Source organism: Pistacia vera, unplaced genomic scaffold, assembly GCF_008641045.1.
Source record: "Pistacia vera cultivar Batoury unplaced genomic scaffold, PisVer_v2 Contig474, whole genome shotgun sequence".
NCBI lineage: Eukaryota > Viridiplantae > Streptophyta > Magnoliopsida > Sapindales > Anacardiaceae > Pistacia > Pistacia vera.
In genome coordinates, this window is record NW_022196306.1 from 496,443 (window position 1) to 520,576 (window position 24,134).

The following is a 24,134-nucleotide window of genomic DNA, read 5'->3' on the forward strand; positions in this document are numbered from 1 at the left end:
TTGTCACCTAGTCCTAAGATCAAGGAGCTCTTAGCTTTGTTGAGAACATCCTGCTTCTCAACTTTAGTCATGGTGTCAGGCAACTCAGATCCCCCTTCCAATGCTAAGGCTAGTCCTTCTTTAATCAGCACAGCTTCCATTTTCATCTTCCAGAGTCCAAAATCATTGTCCCCTGTAAACTTTTCGAGTTCAAATTTAGTGGACATGTTTTTGGAATAAGATTTGCAACGACAGAAAATAAATTTCAAATAACCTTAATTAGGATTCAAACTAGGCTCTGATACCAATTTGTTGTGACTAATTAGGGTTATCAACTAAGCTGATCAAAACAATCAATGAGCTAACACAACTTATCAATCAACATGCATTCAATTCAGAGATTAAGCAAAGCATGAAAGAACATAATAGAAATTGACATAGGGGATTTATAGTGGTTCGGCTAAGGTAGCATACATCTACTCTTCAAGGCACACTATAGGGTATTTCATTAATCAAGAGAACCAAGATTACAAAGAGTATACAACCAGAGAAATACAAGAAAGAACACACCCGATTAAGCCCTCTCACTGCTCTGTTTTCTGTCGCACATATTGGTCTGATTTTATACACATCAAGACTCGGTTGATCATTGTCCAGCTATCCAGTATGATCTGCAATCCATGGGAGAAGATAGGCACTAGAATCTTCTGTCATGAGCGAAGAACTAGGGCTAGAATGAGACCAAAGAGAAAGAGAGATGAGCTATGAATCTGTTGCAACAGAATGGGTTTCGAGTGCCAGATAGGGCACTTAAGTTTGATAGCCAAAACGATGCCGTCTTAGTTAGATTGTGAATTTGCTTTCTTTGACTAATGTTGACTCCATCGTGGTAATTTCAAGCCACATAATCATCACAGTTATATTTACAAAAACCACTAGCTTTGTGGTCAAATAGTCCATTTGGGTAAGTTATTCAAAGGTCTTATGTTTGAGTTTTACAAAGTAGTTACGTACCACATTTATGTTCTTGGAGATTAATTGATATGCGTATAAGTTGGCCTATACATCCCGGTTAAAAAGAAAAACAAAGGCAATAAGAAAATTTTGTAATTTCTTTAACCAAATTTTAATATACAAACTATTTTGGCTTTGAATTATTTTTCTCCATTCGACAAGATAAATATAATGCATCCAAGAATTTTTATTTGCTCTACATCCATAGCAGATCGATCTGCAATTCAAAGAGATGTAAACGATCACAAGATATTCGAGCCACGTAGGTTGGATGTGACAATTGGGTAGCAAACTGATAAAAAAAACAAAGCAATAAATTGTGGATCTAGACGTAACTGCAGCTCTCTGATTTTAATTTGTATTCTTCTTCATCCATTGTATCTGAAAGTGTTCTGCCTCTGGTCTCCGGCAAACCAATCACAGACAATCCACAAACCCCTATCACCAATCCGAATATCCCATATGTTAAAAACTGATGTTCTCTCCCGGCGGCCACTAGAACTGGACTGATTACACCTCCCAACACAATCGCTTGCCTCACAATTGACAAAGCCGAGTTTCGTACACATGTTGGGAACAACTCTAATGTGTATATGAATAATAAGCTAAATGCAGTGACTGCGCTGAAGAATGAAACTAGCTCTAATCCAATTTGTAGAGTTGTCCATATTTTGCCCGTCACGACGCACATTATGCTACAAATTCCACTTAGGATAGTGAAGAATAGTAAGGAACCTTTTCTGTTCAGTTTTCCTACAAGGAAGAATGTGATTAGCGATGCTGGTACCTCTGATAGTGCATTAAAGATGACACTCAAATAGAGATTGAATGATAAGTTTCCAAGGCTTAATGGCATGCCATAATACACCATTCCAATGCCAAAACTAGTCACCATTATTGCTGATAACCTTCGAAGAGCCCATCTTTTCTTCCATAGAACCTTGATTACTGAGTAAAGATCAACATTCCATGCTTCTTGCTCGAAAAAAACGTTGCTCAAATTCATTGATAAGCAACTCAGATTAGGTGATGCAATACTTCTTATTATCGATACGGCTTCCTCAGTGCGTCCTTGCAGGAAAAGCCATCTGGGAGACTCGTGAACAAAGAAATGAACAAGTATGCAATACACAAGTGCTGGTAAAGATGTCCATAAATAGAGAGTTCTCCATGAAGAACCTCTATTTATATATGCTATGGCTGGTAAGGATAAAAATCCTAGCGTGAAGCAGAAGAAACCAAGGGCACCAACCTGGCCACGCCATTTTTTCCCGACAAGCTCGGTTGATAAAACAATTGCACATGTTCCAATAGTTGCGCGGCCAAAGCCGTTGACAAATCTCAATATTGAGTATATCCAAACATTGGTGGAGAGCATGGTAAGTAGACAAGAGACAGACATCATTAGACATGAGAAAAAGAGCATGTTTTTGCGACCAAGAAACGAGTCAGCAAGAGTGGATAGAATAAATCCACCCGCAAGGCAACCCATGAAGAAAGACGAAGCTGGTAGCCCTTTCACAAATAAACTTGCACACTCAAGACCCCATTCTGATATGATTGAAGTGTTTACCGGAAAATCCCAGGACCACGAATTCCTGGGAAGTTGACAAGCGTTGGAGAGTATTGGGTTGCAAAACTCGTCCCCTAGCTGAGTACAGTGCCATGTGGGCTCAGCATCAGTGAAGACACTTATAAATGATTGTTGAGCATCAAAAAGCCAGGCAACTGATACAAGAACGGCTTGCAGGAGCTGGTTCCAGCTAAAAGCTCCTATGTACCGTTCAATTGTATCATCGAGAGATAGAGGGCATTTTAATTCGGCAGTTTTGGATTCAGAGAGAATTGGGGTTGAAACAGACATTTGCTGCTGTTTCTTAATTGTTGTGCAGAGTCAATACAGTCTCTTCCTCCCGTTCATCTATCTCAATTTATATAACTTTTTGAGTATAGTGAGCGTACTACTAGAGATACAATGGGTTATGATTGGCAACAAAAACGTTTTCAAAAAACAATGACGTTTCAAACCGATAACATACATGAGGAAAACTTTTCTTAATTACGGTGTACATATAAGTGCCACGTATAGTTCAAAAAACAATGAAGTTTTACTTAATTAGTAGTCAGTACTTGCCAAGTGGCCTACATACTAGGGCATTTACAATAGGCTGGCAGCGTGGCAAATTGGAGATTCAATAAGTGACGTTTAATTAGCATGTGGCAAGCCTAGAGTCGACGAAGCAAAGAGGAACGAACCAGAGAGGAAATTTCTCAAGAGGACAAATACCTAAAACTCAAATTGACCATTGACTTTTTTTTTTAAAGAAAAGGTAAATTTCAAAAAGCGGAGAAACTATAAAAAAAAAAAAAAAAAAAAAAAACCAAGAACATTACCCGAAAGAGGTAAAAAAAAAAAAAAAAATATAACATATGTATCTATCTTTTTAAACAAAATGATGAGAACAATTGTCTAAAAAAAGAGCACATAGGCTCTAAACAAAGGAGGGAGATGGTTCAAGCACCCTAATAGAATATACAGGCTTAAACAAACAAAAAAGAGAAACAGGTACAAACGTCCAATCATAGTGTATAAACATAAAACAAATAACACCAATTTGTTAAGTAGGCTCCAGATAACTCTAAATTGAGGATGGAGGCATACTTGAAAGATAAGTCAGAAACTAAATCTCAAACTATGAAAAAGATCTTATCGGTTATCACTCATGTCTGACTCAGCCTTGACTCATTTACATTGAATCCACGTACGCATTAGCTGTTTATTCTCGGACTATTAGCTAGGCATGAGTTGGAGGTTGCAGGGTATGATGGCGACATGAGTTGGAGCCGAGGCTAGTTGCCGTAGCATGTGATTTACTTGAAAGAAATTTTGATAATACGTATATGATCGATCACCGATGCATATAGCAGGTAAGGTTGAAAGAGATGCCTTAGCTTAATTAATTGCCACTTGTTCATCATTAAAAGACGACAAGAGATGTTCGTAAAATTTCTTGAATTAATTACTGAATTTTGTGTCAGTTAGCAGCTGGAGGAAGACACTATTGATTTGTGTGAGAGTGATTTGTGTGAGAGTGATGATTGAATCACACAAATTAAAGCACAATGCAACAGGATATTATTATAAAAATTAAAGAAATTGTAATGCGCTGGGAATGGCCTACAGGCTACAGCTTTATTTTTCACTAGTTAGGAAAGGAATTTCAACCTTGTAACGATGCTAGGTCATGAATACAGAATTAAGTACTGTTATATTCGATTTTAACACCAATTACTCGCATATGAGAAATACTGAATTGACTTAAGAGACATACGTAAATGAGAGATTGAGAGTATAAAAGTGGGTAAATAATGTTTTAAGTGGTTTGGATACTTAAACAAGTGAATCCTACGTCTATTAATATTATATTTACATTTGAAGGATTAGGTTACGGTTAACGAGCTGACTTTAGAATACTGAGAATACAAATGGGAGAAAGAGAGAATAAGCTATTACAGACTAAAAATAAACTAATCCCACAAACAGAAGATGAACTCTTTATTTATAGTAGGATGTATTGAGGTAATGATTGCTGAATCTGGAAATAGGTCAGGTTACCGTGCAAATCATTTCTTATGTCTCGTTGTTTACCTACTCAAGAGATTTGCATGACGTATGCAGGGATTGGACACGTGACTGCATTTGAATGACTACAGGACCGACCTAAGGTTTGATTACTTATGCTGATAGGACGCTACATCAACCCTACTTTTCCAGGCATAACAAATAACTAACTACTAACGTGTGTATGACTGTGTTCATGTGTTGTCTGATGTGTGGCTGACTGTGTTTCTGATAGGCATAGGCTGGAGCCAGCTCATTAAAGCAACGACAATTTGAATGGAAATTCAAAAGCAGCAGATGCATTATGCATATAGAGCGGTTATGCGCATAAATACACCATCATGTTAATTTGTTTGTCCTTTTCGTTATAAATATTACTTAAGCATGAGTTTATTCACAAAATTAGTCTAGGAGACTGAAATTAACACAGAAGAAGCAAACAAATTAATTGAAGACCAATAATTGTATTGACACTTCAAGCTGTAACCTGGGAAACTATCCTGACACACCACCATTGATGGCGTTTTGAATGCTCTTTCATAAAAAGAGAGATTGAGATAAGATTTGTTTTACTGGTCGATATCTTATGAGATATCTATTAATAAAAAATAAAAATAAAAAAACCATTTTTTTGATGTCTAGTACTAGTAGTAAAAATGGGATGTAAGTCGAAGCAAACTTTTTAAAGAAGGTAGGTGATAGCATAATATTACTGAACTGAAGTCATTCCCTGTATATAAAATTTTTAAGTTATGATTAAGAGTTGGTCAAACCATGATTAAGGTCAAGAAAGAGGATAAACGTGCTCTTTATACTTTGATAATTATCTTCTAAACAGCACAGGAATTATCTGCGTACACAATCTGTCACGATTTGAGACACTATTGTTTTCCTTTTAACTTATTTGCCAATTTGCCAAATTGCCAAATAAAATAATACTAACAATATGTTTAAAATATATTAGAACCTTCCTAGGAACTCATACCAAGAATACCATGAGCAAGTACGGAGAGATACAAAAAATGTTGTTGGAAGTATTTGCAATATTAAATTGTTGTGATTTCATGTTTTATTTTTGGACATTATTTTAACCATTCGATATGACTTTTTCCTATTTTATTTTACTTCCTGTGGTAGATGCAAAGAGTAGAAAAAACAATTAGGAATCTTAATTTATTGAAGAAACCAATTAGGCATTTTTAAAAAGTATTAGAGATCCGTAATGCACTAAGACACATACATCATTGATAATCTGCCTTTTTTATTTTTTTTAACTAAAGTGTTCAGACCAGTTTATATACACATCAACTAATATCTTAAGTCAATTGAACACTTTACAAGTCTAAAGAAACAGATAAATCACAATATTATTATGATATGTAGTTTCAAAATTTGAATCCATAAACTTAAAGAAGCGAAGAAACCTCTTTGACCGCAGGTAGTCTTTGGGGTTTATCTAACATAAAATAATTGGAGATGTACTAGTTGCAAATGGCTGATTCAACTCCTTTTCTCACGTGTTCCGATTCTGTTGAGTCCAAACGTCCGCCTTCTCTAGATGAAGCAATCGAAGAGCGTATTGGAGAATTTGGATGGGCGCAATTTGTTCAAGCCATCTTTGTATCACTAGCTTGGACCTTTGATGCACAAGAAGTATTCATCAGTGTCTTCACCGATGTGGAGCCAAAATGGCATTGTGTGAACAGCTCTTGTGACTCTTTTTCCAACATTTGCAAACTTCCCAAGACGTCATGGTCATGGGATTTACCTCTACACTCATCGATTGTATCTGAATGGGGTCTGGAGTGTGCGACTTCTCTCGTCACGGGACTGCCTGCGTCTTCTTTCTTCATGGGTTGCCTTGTGGGTGGACTTCTTCTAATCACAGTCGCTGACTCCTCACTGGGCCGCAAAAACGTGATCTTCCTCTCATGTTTAGCCATGTCTGTATCAGCTCTACTCGCCACTTTCTCTACCAATATATGGATATACTCAGCTTAGAGATTTGTTTGCGGAATCGGCCGTGCGGCGATTGGAACATCAGCGCTAGTTTTATCAACTGAGCTAGTTGGGAAACGATGGCGAGGCCAGGTAGGGACTCTTGGATTCTTGTGTTTCACTCTAGGGTTTTTATCGTTACCAGTTATGGCTTATATAAATAGAGGTTCTTCATGGAGAATTCTCTATCTATGGACTTCGATTCCTACCATTTTCTATAGCCTGTTATTCCGATTATCTGTTTATGAGTCTCCCAGATGGCTTTTTGTGCAAGGCCATAAACTAGAAGCCGTACTGATTCTAAAGAGTATTGCATCACCTAAAAACTGTAGAATCACCATGAGCTTTTCCAATATTTTTTTACAGCAAGAAACTCAAAATGATGCTTTCTCAGCTATCAAGATTTTGTTAAAAAAAAGATGGTGCATTCGAAGGTTATTAACAGCTATGATAGCAAGTCTTGGCATTGGGATGGTGTATTATGGCATGCCATTAGGCCTTGGTAATTTGGCATTCAACCTCTACTTGAGCGTCGCACTTAATGCCTTGTCTGAGCTACCAGCATCACTGGTTACTTTCTTGATTGTGGGAAACGTGGACAGAAGAGTTTCCTTACTGTTTTTCACAATCCTGAGTGGGGTTTGTAATATAATGTGTGTTGTAATTGGAAAGTTGCAGACATTACAGCTTTGGTTAGAGCTTGTGTCCTTCTTCAGCGCCTGTACTGCATTTAACATCTTTTTGATATATACCACAGAGTTGTTTCCAACTTGTGTGCGAAACTCGGCGGTTTCATTGGTGAGGCAAGCTCTTGTCCTCGGCGGTGCATTCAGCCCAGTTGTAGTTGCAGCTGGAAGAAGAAATGCAATTGTATCGTATGGGATATTTGCTTTGTCGATAGGGCTTTGTGGATTGTTTGTGGTTGGTTTGCCTGAGACAAGAGGCAAAACAATTAGCGATACAATGGAAGAAGAAGAAAAGAAACACAATGCTTCCCTAATTAGTAACGTAATTAATTAATAATCGATGTCTTGTTCAAATAATAACAGCTTTTGTATTGTATGGCTTGCATATATAATTGTTATAATTATTCTTTCATACAGTTGTTTGAAATTGATTTGCTTTTAATCTATGAACTCCCTTTCTACAAAAGGTGTGTATTGTATAAAATGTTCTTCAATATATATTACGTGGACGTTGAGTAAAATTACGCAGATAGGAAAATTTCTTTTTGCATGTGCTTAAAATTGACATACAATCACTAATTAAATTTTAAATATTTAAACTTACATAATGTCTCACAAAGATTCACACCTCCTGTCTCAGGTAAACAGGCCTCGAAGACACCACTGAGCAACATGAATAATCCAAACGAGAAGAACCCGTTTCGCCTCCCAGCTGAAATCAGAATAGGAGTGCAGGCAGCACCAAACATGAGTGCTTGTCTCGCCATCGATGTGGTAGAGTTTCTGATAACTGAGTCGCATAAATCAGCACCACGTTGAGTGATACACATGCAGTACTGAAGAATGATGCAAGCTCAACACCAAATTGTAAGCGTCCATCACTAATTATGCCAATGCTCTATTATGAAATATGATAGAGCATTGGCAAGTATGTCTAATAAAGCATTAAACATAAGAGAGAAATATATGTTTGAATCTAAATTTCCAACGTAAATTAAACTTATGCAAAAAGCAACACCCATAACCAACATTAATACAACCTTCGTGGAGCCCATTTCTCTTGAACATTTCCTTCATAAACGAGTAAAAATTGAACTTTTGCTTTCTTCCTTTGGAGGCATGTTGGACAAATTCAAGTTCAAGCTATCAAAATTAACTGATGATGGTGAAACTTTTCTTAGTACTACCGCAACCTCAGCTTCATATCCATGCAAGAACAGCCATCTTGGAGATTCACAGACAAAAGGACAGATTATTATGCTGTACTAGATGCTAGAACTGAAGTCCAAACATAAAGGATTTTCCAGGAAGAATCTCTATTTATGTAAGTAATTGCTGGTGAGGTTAATATTTCATAAGAAAATAAAGAAAATCCAATGATACCCACTGGACCTCGCCATTTTCTTCCTACCTTCTCCATTAACAAAACAAGAGCAGTTGTGAGTACTGACGCTTGGGAAAACCCGCAATCCCTTAAGAAGCATGATGAAGGCAAGCTAGTGATGATTGAGCTAGCACGTTCCAGGCTCCATGTTGATACGACTGAAGTGTACGAAGGACCATTCGCTCTTGGGAAGAGTTCAGATGTTGGAGCTTGAGTTGCATGCAGAAGTGTTTGTGCAATGCCATGTGGGCTCTGTATTCGTATAGACGATAAGAAATGTTTGTTGTGAATAATAAAAGTCAATGATATTGACAAAAGAAGGACATGTATGAACTGGCTACAACCAAATCCTCCCCAGCTTTGTTCAATTATCTCGTCCAGGGAGTCAAACGGTGTTATTTGATCATCGGCTGAGTTGGAGTCGGAGAACAGAGAAGTGTATGAATCCTCCACTTGCTAATCAGAACTTACAGGAACACTACTTTGCTAATTCAGAAATTTTTATGTATAATTATAGAGAATTTCATGTGATCGAGTCATTCTAATGTTCGCTTCTACATACCAAATCAATGAGAGCATTAATTAGGGAGAGTCAAAGAGCAAGTTACTCTGGAATTTTCACGACTGCAAGCTAAACAAAAAGTTTTAATTACGACATCCTAAATCCTCTGGAATCCATAGAGATTACAGTAAGATCACGTTATCTTAATTTCATAAACCCACCACTTTTTTTTTTTTTTCCTTTTAATAATTAATAAATGGTCGAGGGAGTTAAACATGGTTACTTGATCAACGCTTGAGTTGGTTTCTGTCCTTTCGAGAACAGAGGAGTTGATGAATCCTCCAAATATGTAAATGAGGACTTGTATTAACCGGCTACATCCATAACCTCGCAAAATTTGTTCAATCATTTCGTCCAAGGAGTCAAACTCTGTTACTTGATCATCCCTTGAGTTGGTTACGTAGAAAGAAGAGTTGATGAATCCTCCATACGCAATTAAATGAGGAGGGAGTTGAACATGGGTACTTGATCAACACTTGAGTTGGTTTCTGTCCTTTATAGAACAGAGGAGTTAATGAATCTTCCAAATATGTAAATGAGGACTTGTGTTTCCTGGCTACATCCATAACCTCGCAAATTTTTTTCAATCATTTCGTCCAGGGAGTCCAACTCTGTTACTTGATCATCCCCTGAGATGGTTACGGAGAACAGAGGAGTTGATGAATCCTCCAAATGGGTAAACAATAAGACTACGCGTACAAAGGCACGCCACGTCAATGCCATGTAGTATGTGCACCACATGACCCCAAAAAAAAAAAAAAAAAAAATGATTTCAAACCCAAAATTCCCACGTTGTGCGACCTGGATCACATTCCCTCCCTAATGTCATCTTCGTCCTAAATCAAATTCTCTTTGTCTATAGACCAAAATCGAATTCCATCCCAAATTTCACAATTCCTACCTCACAACCACCACTCTCAACGGCTCCTACCGCTGTCGTATACCGTCGGAGCTCAATCACCATAGCCACCACCGCTATTTGTATGTGTAACTTTACTGTTTTCACTTTCACTAATAAACTCAATCCCAAAATCCATAAATTCTTGTACATATCTCAATATTTATTTTTAATTAATTTTTGTTCATATTTCATAGATTTTGCTGTTGAATCTTCGGTTTTCAATTGACCCACGTTTGTTCCAATAATAAAAAAACTCATTCTTCCTCCACCGAAATCAATGTCCTAAATTTCCTGTAAAGAATGCACCCAAAATTCATCGCTATCCAAAGTTTCACATCTCTAGATTGCCAAAAAACAAAATTTTCGACATTAGAACCCAAGTGAAACCAATAAACAAAGTCAGTGCAAAACTGGGTCGTGAAAAAAATGAAGTTTTGGATTCAAATAAGTTAAGATTTGATGAAAGAGGGAGTCAGTTTTAGGGGCGCTTGTTTGTGGGGTTTTGGTGTTTGGTTGCAAGAGAGTTTTTGTTGTGGAGAGTACAGTAAATGCAGGGTATGGAGTTATTGGACATAGCATATTGTTGTTGAAGAAGGGCTTGGTTACCAGCCAATAGCTTGGTTGAAGATGTAGCAAGTTTTGGCAATTTTTGTTTGCTGGCAGCAGGACTTGGTAATGGAGTGGCTAGTAATTCAAGACCTGTTGAATATTGATTGAAACTTCAAATATTGTTGAATTTAAATTTCCATATTATGAGGTTGATTTCATTGAATTTTAATTTGCATGTTGGTTGGATTCGGTCAAAATGAACAATTTTTTGGTGCAGCCAAATTGTGAAGCTGACTGTTTTGGTGCTGTAAATACTTTTCGATGCAGTGTTTGTGTGCTGGAGGTGAAGGCTGGACCTGTTTTTGTGGTTTTGTTTTGGTTTTATGCAGTACTGGGAAATTGCATATTTTTAGAGTTGTAGCTTTTATGACATTTGTTTTGATGTTTCTTTTTTGTATTTTTTTGGGCAGTGAAGCTGCAAGTGGTTGTCATGCTCTAAATATTATCAAAGTTTGGAGCTGCTAGAGATGGAACAAATGGGTCGGGTTAGGCGAGTCAATCCTAGCTGGGCCCGACTCAACCTCGTTTAACCCAGCCCGTGTATACCCCACCGGGAAAGCCAGGTCTTCATAAGCCAACCCAGTGACCCGGCAGGTTATATATATTTTAAAAAAAAAAAACACGTCCAACCCACTGAGTTGACCCACGAGTTGGACAAAAAAATAAAAAAAATTAAATTAAATATTTTTTTTGTAAAAACCAATTTTACCCTTGAAATATAGCATTTTTATAACTGTTAGAGGGGTCTTTTTAGTCATTTCTTTTTCCCATTTTTTTCTATAAATAGGGCATAAACTCTCATATTTCCTCACATCCCAAATTCTCTTATTTTCTCTTTTGAAATCTCTCAATCTATTTGTTGTCAATTTGCTCTCATTTTAATTTTTATTAGTTTTTGCAATTTTCAATTCATATTTCCAAATTCCAATTCTCCTTCTTTATTCTTTAATTCTTTATTTCTTTTATATCCTTTTTTTTTTAACTAGAATAGATAGATATTTTCATCCCATCAATTTTGATGATAAAGAAAATTATCCTAGTCCTCTTGAATTTACTAACGTTAATGCACTAGATTCAAATAGTCCTGCTTACCCATTCTCAGAATTCGATACATCTCATAATATTCACCCTTCTCCCTATGCTGTTAGAACTCTCGGTGGTTCTAAAAGTCATCCTCGTAATCATCGCCCTCATCCAACTCCATCTCAAGCAGAAGCGGGTTCATCAATTGTAGTCGGAACCGACGACGGGCATACATCAGACGTTTGGGTGCATTTTGAAAAGTTTTACAACACAGAAAATAGAGTTCAAGTGAAAAAAACAAGATGCAATTATTGTGGAAATATTTATAAAGCTGATGTAGGTAATAATACTAGTACTTTAAAAAGGCATACTAGTAAATATATGAATCAACATGGAAATAGAGAAACCAATCAAACTCAAATAACTAATATGGGTACTACTTGACATTATAATTCTGATGTATATAGGGAACAAATAGCTTTATATATTGCTACAACTGATCAACTTATTAATATGGCTGAAGATAAATATTTTGAAAGATTTATTAAAAAATCATTTTTTACAGGATTTAAAAGTTATTTTAAAACTGCAACTAGAAATGATTTAATAAAATTGTTTGGGAAAATGAAATTAGAATTAAAAAATAAAATACATAGTTGTCATGTTAGTATGGCTCTAACCACCGATATTAAGAGTGGTAGAGCTAAACAAGATTATATTTATGTGACTAGTCATTATTTTGATAAAGAATGTAAATTAAATAAATCTTTATTGGGATTTAGATTAATGGATGTAAATCATAGTGGTCAACAAATTTATAATAAAATGGTTGAAGTTTTAGAAGATTATGATATTTTTCACAAAGTAATACATTTAACTTTAGATAATGCAAGTGCTAATAGTAGAGTTATAAGTTTTTTTTTTTTAAAATTTCCTTTTTATGACAATTTAAAGTTTTTTCACCAACGTTGTGCATGTCAGATTATTAATTTAAGTGTGAAAAGTAGTATTAAAAAAATTAGAAATAATATTGATAGAATTAGAGGTTCTTTAGCTTGGATTACTAGTAGAAATAGAAGAAATGCTGAATTTCAAGATACTTGTATAAAATCAAATATGCTCCTAGAACTTTTGCATTAGACATGCATGTTAGATGAAATAGTACTTATTTAATGCTTGATTCATGTTTACCTTATATAAATTTAATTAGTTATTTTGTAGAAAATAATAGGAGTCCTCATTATTTGGCTAAAAAATTTCATTCTTTTCTTAAAAAATTTTATCAATCTACTTTAAAACTTTCTGGTATGTATTATCCTATTAGTCCATTGGTAATACATACAACTATAAAATTTTCAAATTTATTCAAAAAAAAAAAAAAATAGAAACAATGAAATTTTAGTAGGACTAATAGAGGCAATGGAATTAAAATTTAAAAAATATTGGAAACTCCTTCCTTTTCTTTTTTGTTTAGCTATCATATTTGATCCTAGAATTAAATTAGCGGGTTTAAAAAATGGTTTAGACATGTTAGGTAAAAATTTATGAGGCGAAGCATATGCCAATCAATTAGGGGAGATAAAACAGTGTCTTGCAGAGATATATTTGCAATATGAAAGTAGGTATAGGAACCAGCGAAGAGGCAAAATACCTGAGGAAGTAGCATCAGAAGACACAAATGAAGACTTCGACTCCTGGAATGCACTTAATAAGCCGAAGAGGACCCGAACCCGAACCCAAACCCGAAGCATAGCCTCCTCTTCAGAAGCATCAACAACAAATATACTGTCTCCATGTAGCTATAGACTAATGAACTTCTCCAATATTTGGGAATCACCAAAGTGCTATTAGCAGATCCACCATAAAGAGCCAACTTTGATGTATTAGAATATTGGAAAACCAAAAAATGTGTTTTTGCGGTATTATCAAGACTTGCCTTCGATGTTTTCTCTGTTCCTGTCTCAACCGTCTCATCTGAACAAACATTTAGTACAAGTGGAAGAATTTTAAATGATAGGAGGACTAAACTTTCACCAAAATTGATTAAAGTCCTCACATGTCTTTGAGATTGAGAACGGTCGTGCATCATAATCAATACAAGGTTGTCGACGATACTTTAATAGAATCATTTCAATTTTATAATTTAGATGATACAGATGAAGGAGGTCTTAGTTAACCCTCAAATTAGTTGTTTTATAAATTGTAACTTTATAATTTGTAAATTAACTGTCAATTATTGTACTCTTTTTTTCTTATCAAGTTTCTGTCCAATTGGGTTTTTCTTGGTAAGGTTTTTAATGACACAATAATTGTTGTAATTTCTTATTTCTTATTTTATTTTTTGGTAAATGAATAAATCTATTTTTTCTTATATCACAATTTAATTGTATTAAAATTGATTTAATATTTGAAATGTTAACAAAAAAATTTAATTTAATTTAATTATTGATATTTGAAAAGTTAGCTAAAAAAATTACACAAAAGAAAAAAAAATTAAAAAAAAACCCATCTGGCCAAATAGGCGAGCCTAACTCGGTCTGCCCTTGTTGGTAGGCCGGGCCTAACCCAACCCGCAATTTTGCTTACCTGCCACGGGCGGGTTATTTTTACACCTTTAGGAGTTGTAGATTTGTAGTTCTTTCATATTTGTGTGGTAGAATTCTACAAATTTGTGGTTCATTCAGTGCATTCTTTGGTACTGTTGCAACATAATTCTATAGTAGCATGGAGCTGCAGTAGCAGATTTGCAGCTCATTCAGCAGCAGATTTGTGAATTTGGTAGATGGTTGTGTAAAGATGTAAGCAAAGTGGGATATGATTTTGTTGAGATGTTTGAAGTTGAGTTTTTTTTTTTTTTAATTTTATTTTAACTTTTGTAATCCAATATTGTAAAATGGTTTGCACATTTTGTATTTGTAACTTTGAAAATTTGGTTAATATAGTATTGTTTATGTTTGGTAGCCAATAGATTATTACTCAGAAAAACATGGAGACATATGAGACGAATTTTATTTATTTAATATGTTTATAGGATAAATAAACAAATTAATAACTTAATCCAAAAAAGAATATGACCATCTGGGATTTAATTATTTACAGCATGTGAATTGTTTGATTTGAGTTCATAATATATATGCATGTCCTTAAAAGAGAGAGAAAGTTATACTTACAGTCATTACTCCTCTTGCTGCACTGACACCATCCTCACCATTAAGGGGAAGGGTAATACGTTGTGCCAAATGAGAATAGTCTTATTGCTACGGTTGGAAGTATTTGCATTATTAAATTGTTGTGATTTCATTCGCAATCAATCATATGATAATGGTTTTAATTAATTTGAATTTTGGACATTATTTCAACCTTTCGATGTGACTTTTTCTATTTTATTTTATTTCCAGTATTACATTACCAAAAGGACAAAAATAATAATTAGGAATCTTAATTTATTGAATAAAACAAATGAAGCAAACAATTAGGCATCTTTAAAAAAGGATTAGTAACCTATCGTGTTTTTATCCAACATAAAATGATTGGATATAACCATGGAAGAATATGGATAGAATTTGTACTAGCTGCAAATGGCTGATTCAACTCCTTTTCTCAACTGTTCCGATTCTGTTGAGTCCAAACGTCAACCTTCTCTAGATGAAGCAATCGAAGAGTGTATTGGAGAATTTGGATGGGCGCAATTTCTCCAAGCCATCTTTGTATCACTAGCTTGGACCTTTGATGCTCAACAAGCATTCATCAGTGTCTTCACCGATGTGGAGCCAAAATGGCATTGTGTAAACAGCTCTTGTGACTCTTTTTCCAACATTTGCAAACTTCCCAAGACGTCATGGTCATGGGATTTACCTCTACACTCATCGATTGTATCTGAATGGGGTCTGGAGTGTGCGACTTCTCTCGTCAAGGGACTGCCTGCGTCTTCTTTCTTCATGGGTTGTCTTGTGGGTGGACTTCTTCTAACCACAGTCGCTGACTCCTCACTGGGCCGCAAAAACATGATCTTCCTCCCATGTTTAGCCATGTCTGTATCAGCTCTACTCACCACTTTCTCTACCAATATATGGATATACTCAGCTTGGAGATTTGTTTGTGGAATCGGCCGTGCGCCGATTTTAACATCAGCGCTAGTTTTATCAACTGAGCTATTTGGGAAACGATGGCGAGGCCAGGTAGGGACTCTTGGATTCTTGTGTTTCACTCTAGGGTTTTTATCATTACCAGCTATAGCTTATATAAATAGAGGTTCTTCATGGAGAATTCTCTATCTATGGACTTCGATTCCTACCATTTTCTATAGCCTGTTAGTTCGCTTTTTTGTTTATGAGTCTCCCAGATGGCTTTTTGTGCAAGGCCGTAAACAAGAAGCCGTATTGATCCTAAAGAGTATTGCATCACCTAATAACTGTAAAATTACCATGAGCTTTTCCAATATTTCTATAGAGCAAGAAACTCGAAATGATGCTCTCTCAACTATCAAGAATATGTTAAAAAAAAGTTGGTGTTTTCGAAGGTTATTAACAGCTCTTATAGCAAGTATTGGCATTGGGATGGTGTATTATGGCATGCCATTAAGCCTTGGAAATTTGGCATTCAACCTCTACTTGAGCGTCGCACTTAATGCCTTGTCTGAGCTACCAGCATCACTGGTTACTTTCTTGATTGTGGGAAAGGTGGACAGAAGAGTTTCCTTACCGTTTTTCACAATACTCAGCGGGGTTTGTGATATAATGTGTGTTGTAGAGGGCAATTTGCAGACGACATTACAGCTTTTGTTAGAGATTGTGTCGTTCTTCAGCGCCTGCACTGCATTTAACATCTTTTTGATATTTACCACAGAGTTGTTCCCAACTTGTGTGCGAAACTCGGCGGTTTCATTGGTGAGGCAAGCTATTGTCGTCGGTGGTGTGCTCAGTCCAGTTGTAGTTGCAGCTGGAAGAAGAAATGCAATTGTATCTTATGGGATATTTGCTTTGTCGATGGGGCTTTTTGGTTTGTCTGTGGTTGGTTTGCCTGAGACAAGAGGCAAAACAATCAGCGATACGATGGAAGAAGAAGAACAGAAACACAATGCTTCCTCAATTAGTAATGTAATTAATTAGTAATCAATGTCTAGTTCAAATAATAAACAGCTTTTGTATTGGATGGCTAGCATATACAATTGTTATAATTAATCTTTCATATAATTGTTTGAACTTGATTTGATTTTAATCTATGAACACCCTTTCTAGAAAAGGTGTGTTTGATTTGTTCGATGCTATTTGGTGCTTGCTGATTCCTTCTGGTCTGGTTTGCTCTGCTGACTGTGCTGAATTTTTCCAAGCTTTGTGTTGGCTGCAGTTTTTGTGGCTTCATATTCTGCTGAAGTCTGTGCAGTCTGTTGTCCTGCAGTTAAGCTGGTGGTGTTTTGCAGCTCGGTTGGTGGCTCTTTGTGCTGTCTTGGTCCGCAGTAATTTCTGGAAAAAAAAAAATTTATGTTTCTGGAGCCGTCAGATTGGTTTGTGCAGTTGCTCCTGGTGCTTTCTGTGTCAACCCTTACGGGTCTGTGTTGGCGGGTTGTTTTTGGTTCAGAGGTTGTTGCCACTCCTCTCTTTTGCCTTGCCTGATGGTGTTCTTCAGGTTCTTGGGCCTTGAGGGGCTCTGCTTCTTTCGTTTAAACATTCTTTTATTCTTTATCTAATTACTGAGTTTACCAAAATGTGTGTGTTGTATAAAATGTTCATTCTTTTATTCTTCACTTCAGATCAAAACGTCTTCGTTTCTGGAAAGAATTGATACGACTTCATTTTAAGTCGTTTCTTGTCTGCTTTTAAACTTAAAGACAGAGCACTTCTTCAGTTCATGATTTGGATTGAGTTGGAGCTTGCTTTTCTTCAGTTAACAGAGTCAAACTCTGTTACTTGACCATCCCCTGAGTTGGCTACGGAGAACAGAGGAGTTGATGAATCCTCCATATGTAATTAAATGAGAACTTTCAGTAATTCTGGCTTACTAATTCCGAGAAATTTTAGAATGACGCGGTTCAAATATAGCTAGAAAAAACAACCCCTGTACCAAGTTAACAAACAACAATCTGTCTCGGATATATACCATTTTAAAGTTCATATCTACTGACAAAATTAATGAAAACGTTTACTTCTACTGACAAGAAAGCTTTTATTGTAGAGAAATGTCGAGTAAGATTTATACAATTTCCTAAATCACGTTGTCTTTCTTCATAAATTACCAACAAATCATGCAAGGTTTCTTAGAACTGTCAAGGCGTCAGCTTCATCTCCATTAATGAAAAGCCATCGAGGAGATTCACTGACAAATGGAAGCACTAGTATACAGTACAATCTTCCTGGAATCGAAGTCCAAATGTAAAGGGTTTTCCAAGAAGCATCTGTATTTATATAAGCTATAGCTGGTTACGAAAATATTCCAAGAGAAACTAAAAATCCCAATGATTCTTAACTGACCCCGCCATCTTTTCCCCATCTTCTCCATTTACAGAACTTTATCTATCCCAATGCACAAAATTGTTTAATAAATCATGAAAACTTCATCTTCCCAATAAGCAGCATTTTGGAAGTGATGGAGCAAGATTCAAAGATTGCATCATTTATATTGAGAAGAGACAAAATTTCATTGTTTAGTATGCGGAGAGGATTACCAAATGGACCCTTTCTCCGAAATTATGTAATGGTTTGTATAAGAATCTGCGTCCTTAATGCATCAAAAGGATAAACATATGGAAATTTGAAAAAGAAGATGAAGAGTAACCAAAAGCCTTGATCGATCGAGTTTAACTTTGTTACTTTCCTTTTCCCTGTTTTACCATATTAATTTCATGGATTTCTATGCCTTTACCACTGCTTGTACAATATCATCAACTATTAATTAATCTACTTTCCGAGAAACAGAGAAGATGGAATACTTTTAAACCACATCACCTGAATTCATCACCATACTCTATCCTCATTTACACAGAATATTAAGGTAGTGGGTCAATCTTATTAGCTTTATTCAATCATACGACAGAGATGGAGTAGCTCAAGCAGCGTCTCTAACATGTGCTAAAATAGTTTCATATATGAATACTGAGGACCCAAAAGAAATGAAATCACCATTTGCAACAAGCTTGTAAGAACTTCTTTAGAAATCTTCATGGTAACGTCCACTTTGGTCTTTTGCAACATTAAGTTGATTTGAAGGAAAAGTTCACAGCAAAGAAGCCTGAACAAAAAATCTGACGTGTTTATTCTTTGTTCCTCTGTTTTTCTGCCTCTTTCCATGTTCTTGTATCCAATCAACTTGAGAGTTGAAAATCACAGCTGATTATTGTTAAATTAATGGTTGTATAAATAGAATTACGGCTGATGAATTCATTGCACATGTTTTTTTTTTTTTTTTTTTTTTTTTTACAAACTCAGAAACAACAAAAACTTCACTTGAGAGTTCGATCAGCCATAAAAGGAATTAAAATTTCTGTCTTTTGGGTACTGGTTCCTCTTTCTCTTCCTCCAACTCGTGCACCAAATGGTCTCACATGTTAGAATTTGAGAAGTCAGACCCACCTCAAATTCTAACATGATATCAGACTCTAAGTTCAGTTGAGTTGAACGCTTGATCAACAGATGAGGAGTTGGAGCCAACAACTACCTCCAATAACAGGCATAACCCAACATTGGGACTTCACCATAAGGAAGAGTGTTGGAGTCTCACATTGACTAGGCACGCTCAAGCCTATTGGATTATAAGAAGAGGTAATCCTCCTATTCAACAAGGGCTTATTGAGTGAGGAGTCAGACCCACCTCAAATTCTAACATAATATTGACGATCAGGACAATTTAGAAACTCGGCCCCACACTTCTTCACATTGTAATTTTCTCCACTGAAATCCAAATTAACATACCGCCATTTTATTTCGTGCCACTCGGGGCTGGGGCACCAGTATGGGTAAAAAGTTGTCAGGATCACATGATCTGACATAAGACTGTTGCCTTGAAAATTTGTTTCGCCTTTCAGCACGTCAATCTCCAGCCTCTTACCATATTCATCTATGCCAATCACCTTAAAACCAACAGCCAAAGATTGGGGAGCTTTGTCAAGTTCTGGAAATGTTACCACAAGGCACACAGTAAACCACGAATCTACAATCATAATTGCACTTAGTGGTGGCAACTCAAGAGTTATAGAACTCCCTACATTTTGGAAAATGAACCACTCTGGAATTTCGTTTCCAGGGAAACAGAAATCACCTTCTAAATAATGTTCCTGTGCCAAGAATATAATTTAACAGCATATGTTAAAATATGAAATAAAAGACATTATAAAAAGGAAATTTAGAGTATGGAAGTTATACCTTTTCCGACATGGATTTTAAAATATTCTGATCCAGTTTGGAACAGTTACCAAGGTTGAAGCTATGCGCCGATAAGAATGAATCAGCATTAAATGACTCCAATGATACACAATTATATGCCTCAACCACTCCATACTTAAATGGAAGCTTTGGTAAGTTTTTAAGCCTCTAACAATAGCTTATGTCCAGATAATACAAATCAGAAAGTTGTTGGATGCTTGATGGCATCCATTCAAAATTGTTTCTACTGAGATTTAAACTATCTAGAGAGGATAACTGGCCAAGACTATCAGGTAGCCTTGTGATTTGACAATCAGACAAATCTAGATATTCTAGAGAGCTCAAATCTGATAAAAAAGGCCATACTGAATCCACCAGCAGATCTTCACCCCTATATCCACCCAAGCATAACATCCTAAGTTTGTTCAAAGATAACATGGAACATGGTAATTTTCTTATGGAAGTATTATTAGCTGTAAGTTTAAACAAAGATTCTAATTTTCCTAAGTCCTTGGGCAAATTATGGAGTTTTGAGCAACCCGAGACACAAAGGGATCCAAGAGACTTTATCTCACAAATGATGCTTGGGAGACTTTCAAGCCTTGAACAATCTTCAAGATTCAAATATTCTAGTCTTGATGGACATTCGGTTAAGGGCAATTCTATTATAGATGTTCCATCTAAATATACTCTCTCCATACAACATGTGATCTTTGGAGCCATCTCAAGACTTGAGCAACCAGAGAGAATAAGATATCGAAGAAATTTTGATTGAATATAGGTGGGAAGACTGCTAAGACTCTTACAACCTTTAAGATTCAAGATAACCAGTTTATTTAGATATTGAATCGATGAAGGAACCTCAATCAAACTTGTACAACCTTCCAGACTCAAACTCTCAAGATTGGGGGTCATTGAAAGTTCTGGAATTCCAATTAGATCCTTCGAGTGGGCGAGGTTAAGATGTCTTAACTTATCTAAATACTGCAAGGGCAAATTTAAAAAAATTAGGTAACAACACAAATGATATGAGCTTTATAATTTACTATAGAAAAAAAAATGTATATCAAGATAGATACGTATACCAGGTGACCATTCCAAAGCTGTTTAATTTTGCTACCAGGCATGATAAGTGCAACGAGATTTTCCATATCGAAATTTGATGGCAATGAAGGCAGCGGATATCTAAACCACCGAACGTAACTTAAGTAAGTGGAATCAAATTTAAGGCCCTGCGGAGCATTCAGCTTATAGTCTTCCTTCAAGAAACAATATGAACAAACCCTGTATTCATCCAATAATAAGCATTCGCAGTAATTGGAATAGCCACCATCAGACCAAAGCCTCGAATGAAAGTCCAAGAATCTGAGGCTTCGCATCTTCGAAAAAGCATTGCGATTTAAGTTGATCTTTTTTATTTTAGAAAAATCCAAGGAGATGTATTCAATTTTGTCAGTTCCCTAACAATCAAGGGACAGTAAATTAGCATCACAAATAAATGTAAAAGCTATTATTAAAACATTTTGTTATCAAATTGAATCAATTAATAAGTGAATATGCATAATGCATGACAACAAAAATAAGTTACCGATGTTCTATATAGGGTTTTATTTTAATTTCCCCCAACGAGATCATTTAAAATCAGACTTATCCATTTCATTCACAAAGTTCTAAAAACACCCATATCATTATCAAAAACCCCCGTTAAAAATAACACCGCCTTACAAATTATAAAAAACACAATTTGAACAAAACGGATGAGTTTATTCTAAACGATGTCATAGCGGGAAAATGAAATAAACCCCTATTTATATATTGAAAAGTTAATCAATAAGCCTCTTACCGTGTTTCCTCTTAACACATGGTAGATATCATCATGATGCCATAACCTGCTACGTTCGCCTGGACATCTAGATTCTTGCTCGACAATTTTATGTCCCATTTTTTGTAATAAATCATGCATGCTAACTCTACCAAGCACATTTATAGTTAGAAGGGACTTGTCGATGAGATTACTTATTCCTATCTCAGAATCAAACCCGTTAGCATCAAGGATTTCTATTACAGTCTTTCTAGGAACATGTTGCAAAAAACATGCAATGTTTAGAAATATATTTTTCTCTTGATCATCTAGCCCATCATAACTTATTTTCAACACATCCTGAATCTCTCGATTTGGATTTCTTTTAAGCTTACGCAATGCACTTTCCCATTCTGAATTTGTCTTTTCAAACAGCGATGCGCCCAAAACTTTAAGAGCTAATGGAACACCTTTAGCAAATGCTACTACCCTTGATGACAGCTCCATGTAACCTGTGGGGGAATACTGCAGTTTAAATGCATGACGACTAAAAAGTTCAAGAGCATGATCAAATAGTAATTCTTGAACCGTATATACGTTATCATGACTCACTCCACAATTTTTAAGAACTTGTTTATCCCTTGCTGTTATAATTATTCGACTTCCAGAACCAAAACATTCAAGACCTCCAATTAACTTTTCTATTTGTGATGAACATGTCACATCATCAAATACAATGAAAACTTTTTTATTGTGAAGCCAAATTTTAGAGAGGGCGGACTCTAAAATGGCGCTTTGGTCCCCCAATATTGCAGAAACAAGTTCTTTACTCAAACGAACTAATCCAAATTTTTCTGACTCTTCCCTGACATTACTTTGAAAGTAGACACTTTCAAAATCACTTGAGAGTTTTTTGAATACGGCATCAGCGAGAGTTGTCTTGCCTATACCACCCATTCCCCAAAGTCCTACACTTCTGAAAACATCTTCGGACTCAATACATAATAACGACTCAATTTTCTTGATTCTTGATTGTATTCCAACCAGGCCCGTATTGTCAATTTGGGACAAATGATTCAGTCTTTCCAAGATAGATTTGACAATTTCCTCTATTAAAGCAGCTTCAGTCCTAGCAACTATAAAGCACGGCTTTAGTCAATTATATAAAAAGAGAAATCATAATGCTTTTTAATTATTATAGCTACGCTAAGGCCTAAAGAACAATATAATGGAAAGTTTTCATTACAGTTGCCAAATGTTAATCTTTTCATCAGGCCTTGTGAAAGAACCGACAAAAGGTAAAGTTCGTAGTACGTTTCTTAAGTTATGTAAGAATCTTTGGTTAATTTCCAGTACCTCTTTGGAAATTTAATTCTAAATTTATACTTTTTAGTGAATTTAATCAAATAAAAATAGTTAATTATATTATTTGCTAACAAAATATAAATAATCTATAACTTTTAGTTAAAACGTTCAAGTAGTGCTTTAAAAATTAAATAATATATTCTCAAAATCAAAGACACTAGCATAAATATTTTTTTCATCAATAATATATCTTATTTATCTAAAAGACTTCATCAAATCAAAATCAATATATTGTGTATATAAAGTACTGTAAACAAAATAACTGTTAGTAAAGATTAAAGCGGCAACCACCTGAAATTTTTTGAATCAAAGCCAGAGAGAGCAGCTGCTTCTGTCAAAGCACTCTTCCATCTCAGCACCTTCTCCAAGCTCTGCTCAAATCGTTCTTCATGCTTCACAAATGCTTCCCTAAATGTCCGTTTTTGGTTTCTTACATGTGACGGATCTACTCGATAGAAAACCGGTATTACCATCAGATCTCTCGATTTCTTGCAGTCAATGATCTTTACAAGTTCTTCAAGGCACCATCTAGATGTGGCATAACCTTCCGAGAAAACAATAACCGCGATCATTGATTCTTCGATCGCATTCAAAAGTGCTTGTGAAATTTCGTCTCCTCTACGAAGCTCATCATCAATGAAAGTTCTGATTTTCTTTGAACACAGAGTTGCATAGAGATGGCTTGTAAAGTTGTCACGTGTATCCTCACCTCTAAAACTAAGAAAAACATGATATTTTTCAGAAACCCTGGAAGAAGAAGAAGATGATGATGATGAAGCCATTATGACACTTGAGAATTGAAGACTTGATGAAAGACTCCTTAAAGAAGAGATAGC

At 35.7% G+C, this 24,134-nt stretch overlaps 3 protein-coding genes and 2 pseudogenes across 4 annotated transcripts; 2 read left to right on the forward strand and 3 right to left on the reverse strand.

Moving 5' to 3' along the window:
- Window positions 1-1,162: 1,162 nt before the first annotated feature.
- On the reverse strand, window positions 1,163-2,988 carry LOC116146187 (organic cation/carnitine transporter 3-like). The gene has a single exon (XM_031431598.1). It carries the CDS (start codon window positions 2,855-2,857, stop codon window positions 1,319-1,321), a length of 1,539 nt encoding a protein of 512 aa, XP_031287458.1. The 5' UTR covers window positions 2,858-2,988; the 3' UTR covers window positions 1,163-1,318.
- Window positions 2,989-6,106: 3,118 nt separating this feature from the next.
- LOC116146211 lies at window positions 6,107-7,633 on the forward strand (annotated as a pseudogene).
- Window positions 7,634-7,874: 241 nt separating this feature from the next.
- LOC116146212 lies at window positions 7,875-9,968 on the reverse strand (annotated as a pseudogene).
- Window positions 9,969-15,318: 5,350 nt separating this feature from the next.
- Window positions 15,319-17,044, forward strand: LOC116146166 (organic cation/carnitine transporter 3-like). Its single transcript, XM_031431570.1, has one exon. The coding sequence runs from the start codon at window positions 15,357-15,359 to the stop codon at window positions 16,884-16,886; it is 1,530 nt and encodes a 509-aa protein (XP_031287430.1). The 5' UTR covers window positions 15,319-15,356; the 3' UTR covers window positions 16,887-17,044.
- Window positions 17,045-17,182: 138 nt separating this feature from the next.
- LOC116146165 (disease resistance-like protein DSC1) lies at window positions 17,183-24,111 on the reverse strand. Of its 2 annotated transcripts, XR_004130474.1 has the most exons (5): window positions 23,590-24,111; window positions 21,976-23,062; window positions 21,218-21,592; window positions 20,133-21,116; window positions 17,183-20,044 (listed from the first exon to the last, which is right to left on the reverse strand). XR_004130474.1 is itself a non-coding variant. In XM_031431568.1 (4 exons), exons 1-4 carry the CDS (start codon window positions 24,078-24,080, stop codon window positions 20,301-20,303), a joined length of 2,769 nt encoding a protein of 922 aa, XP_031287428.1. In that variant the 5' UTR covers window positions 24,081-24,111; the 3' UTR covers window positions 17,183-20,300. The 2 variants fall into 2 exon arrangements, 1 of the variants encoding a protein (XP_031287428.1); XM_031431568.1 differs by having other exon boundaries at window positions 17,183-21,116.
- Between the last annotated feature and the right edge of the window lie 23 nt (window positions 24,112-24,134).

Excerpts from the sequence above, each read along its gene's own strand:
- LOC116146187 (XM_031431598.1), bottom strand. The coding sequence starts at position 2,857 with ATGTCTGTTTCAACCCCAATTCTCTCTGAATCCAAAACTGCCGAATTA.
- LOC116146166 (XM_031431570.1), top strand. The coding sequence starts at position 15,357 with ATGGCTGATTCAACTCCTTTTCTCAACTGTTCCGATTCTGTTGAGTCC.
- LOC116146165 (XM_031431568.1), bottom strand. The coding sequence starts at position 24,080 with ATGGCTTCATCATCATCATCTTCTTCTTCTTCCAGGGTTTCTGAAAAA. Across the intron at positions 23,063-23,589 it reads TTTGATTCAAAAAATTTCAG|GACTGAAGCTGCTTTAATAG; the intron begins GTGGTTGCCGCT and ends TATAGTTGCTAG. Across the intron at positions 21,593-21,975 it reads ATGTGTTAAGAGGAAACACG|GGAACTGACAAAATTGAATA; the intron begins GTAAGAGGCTTA and ends CTTGATTGTTAG.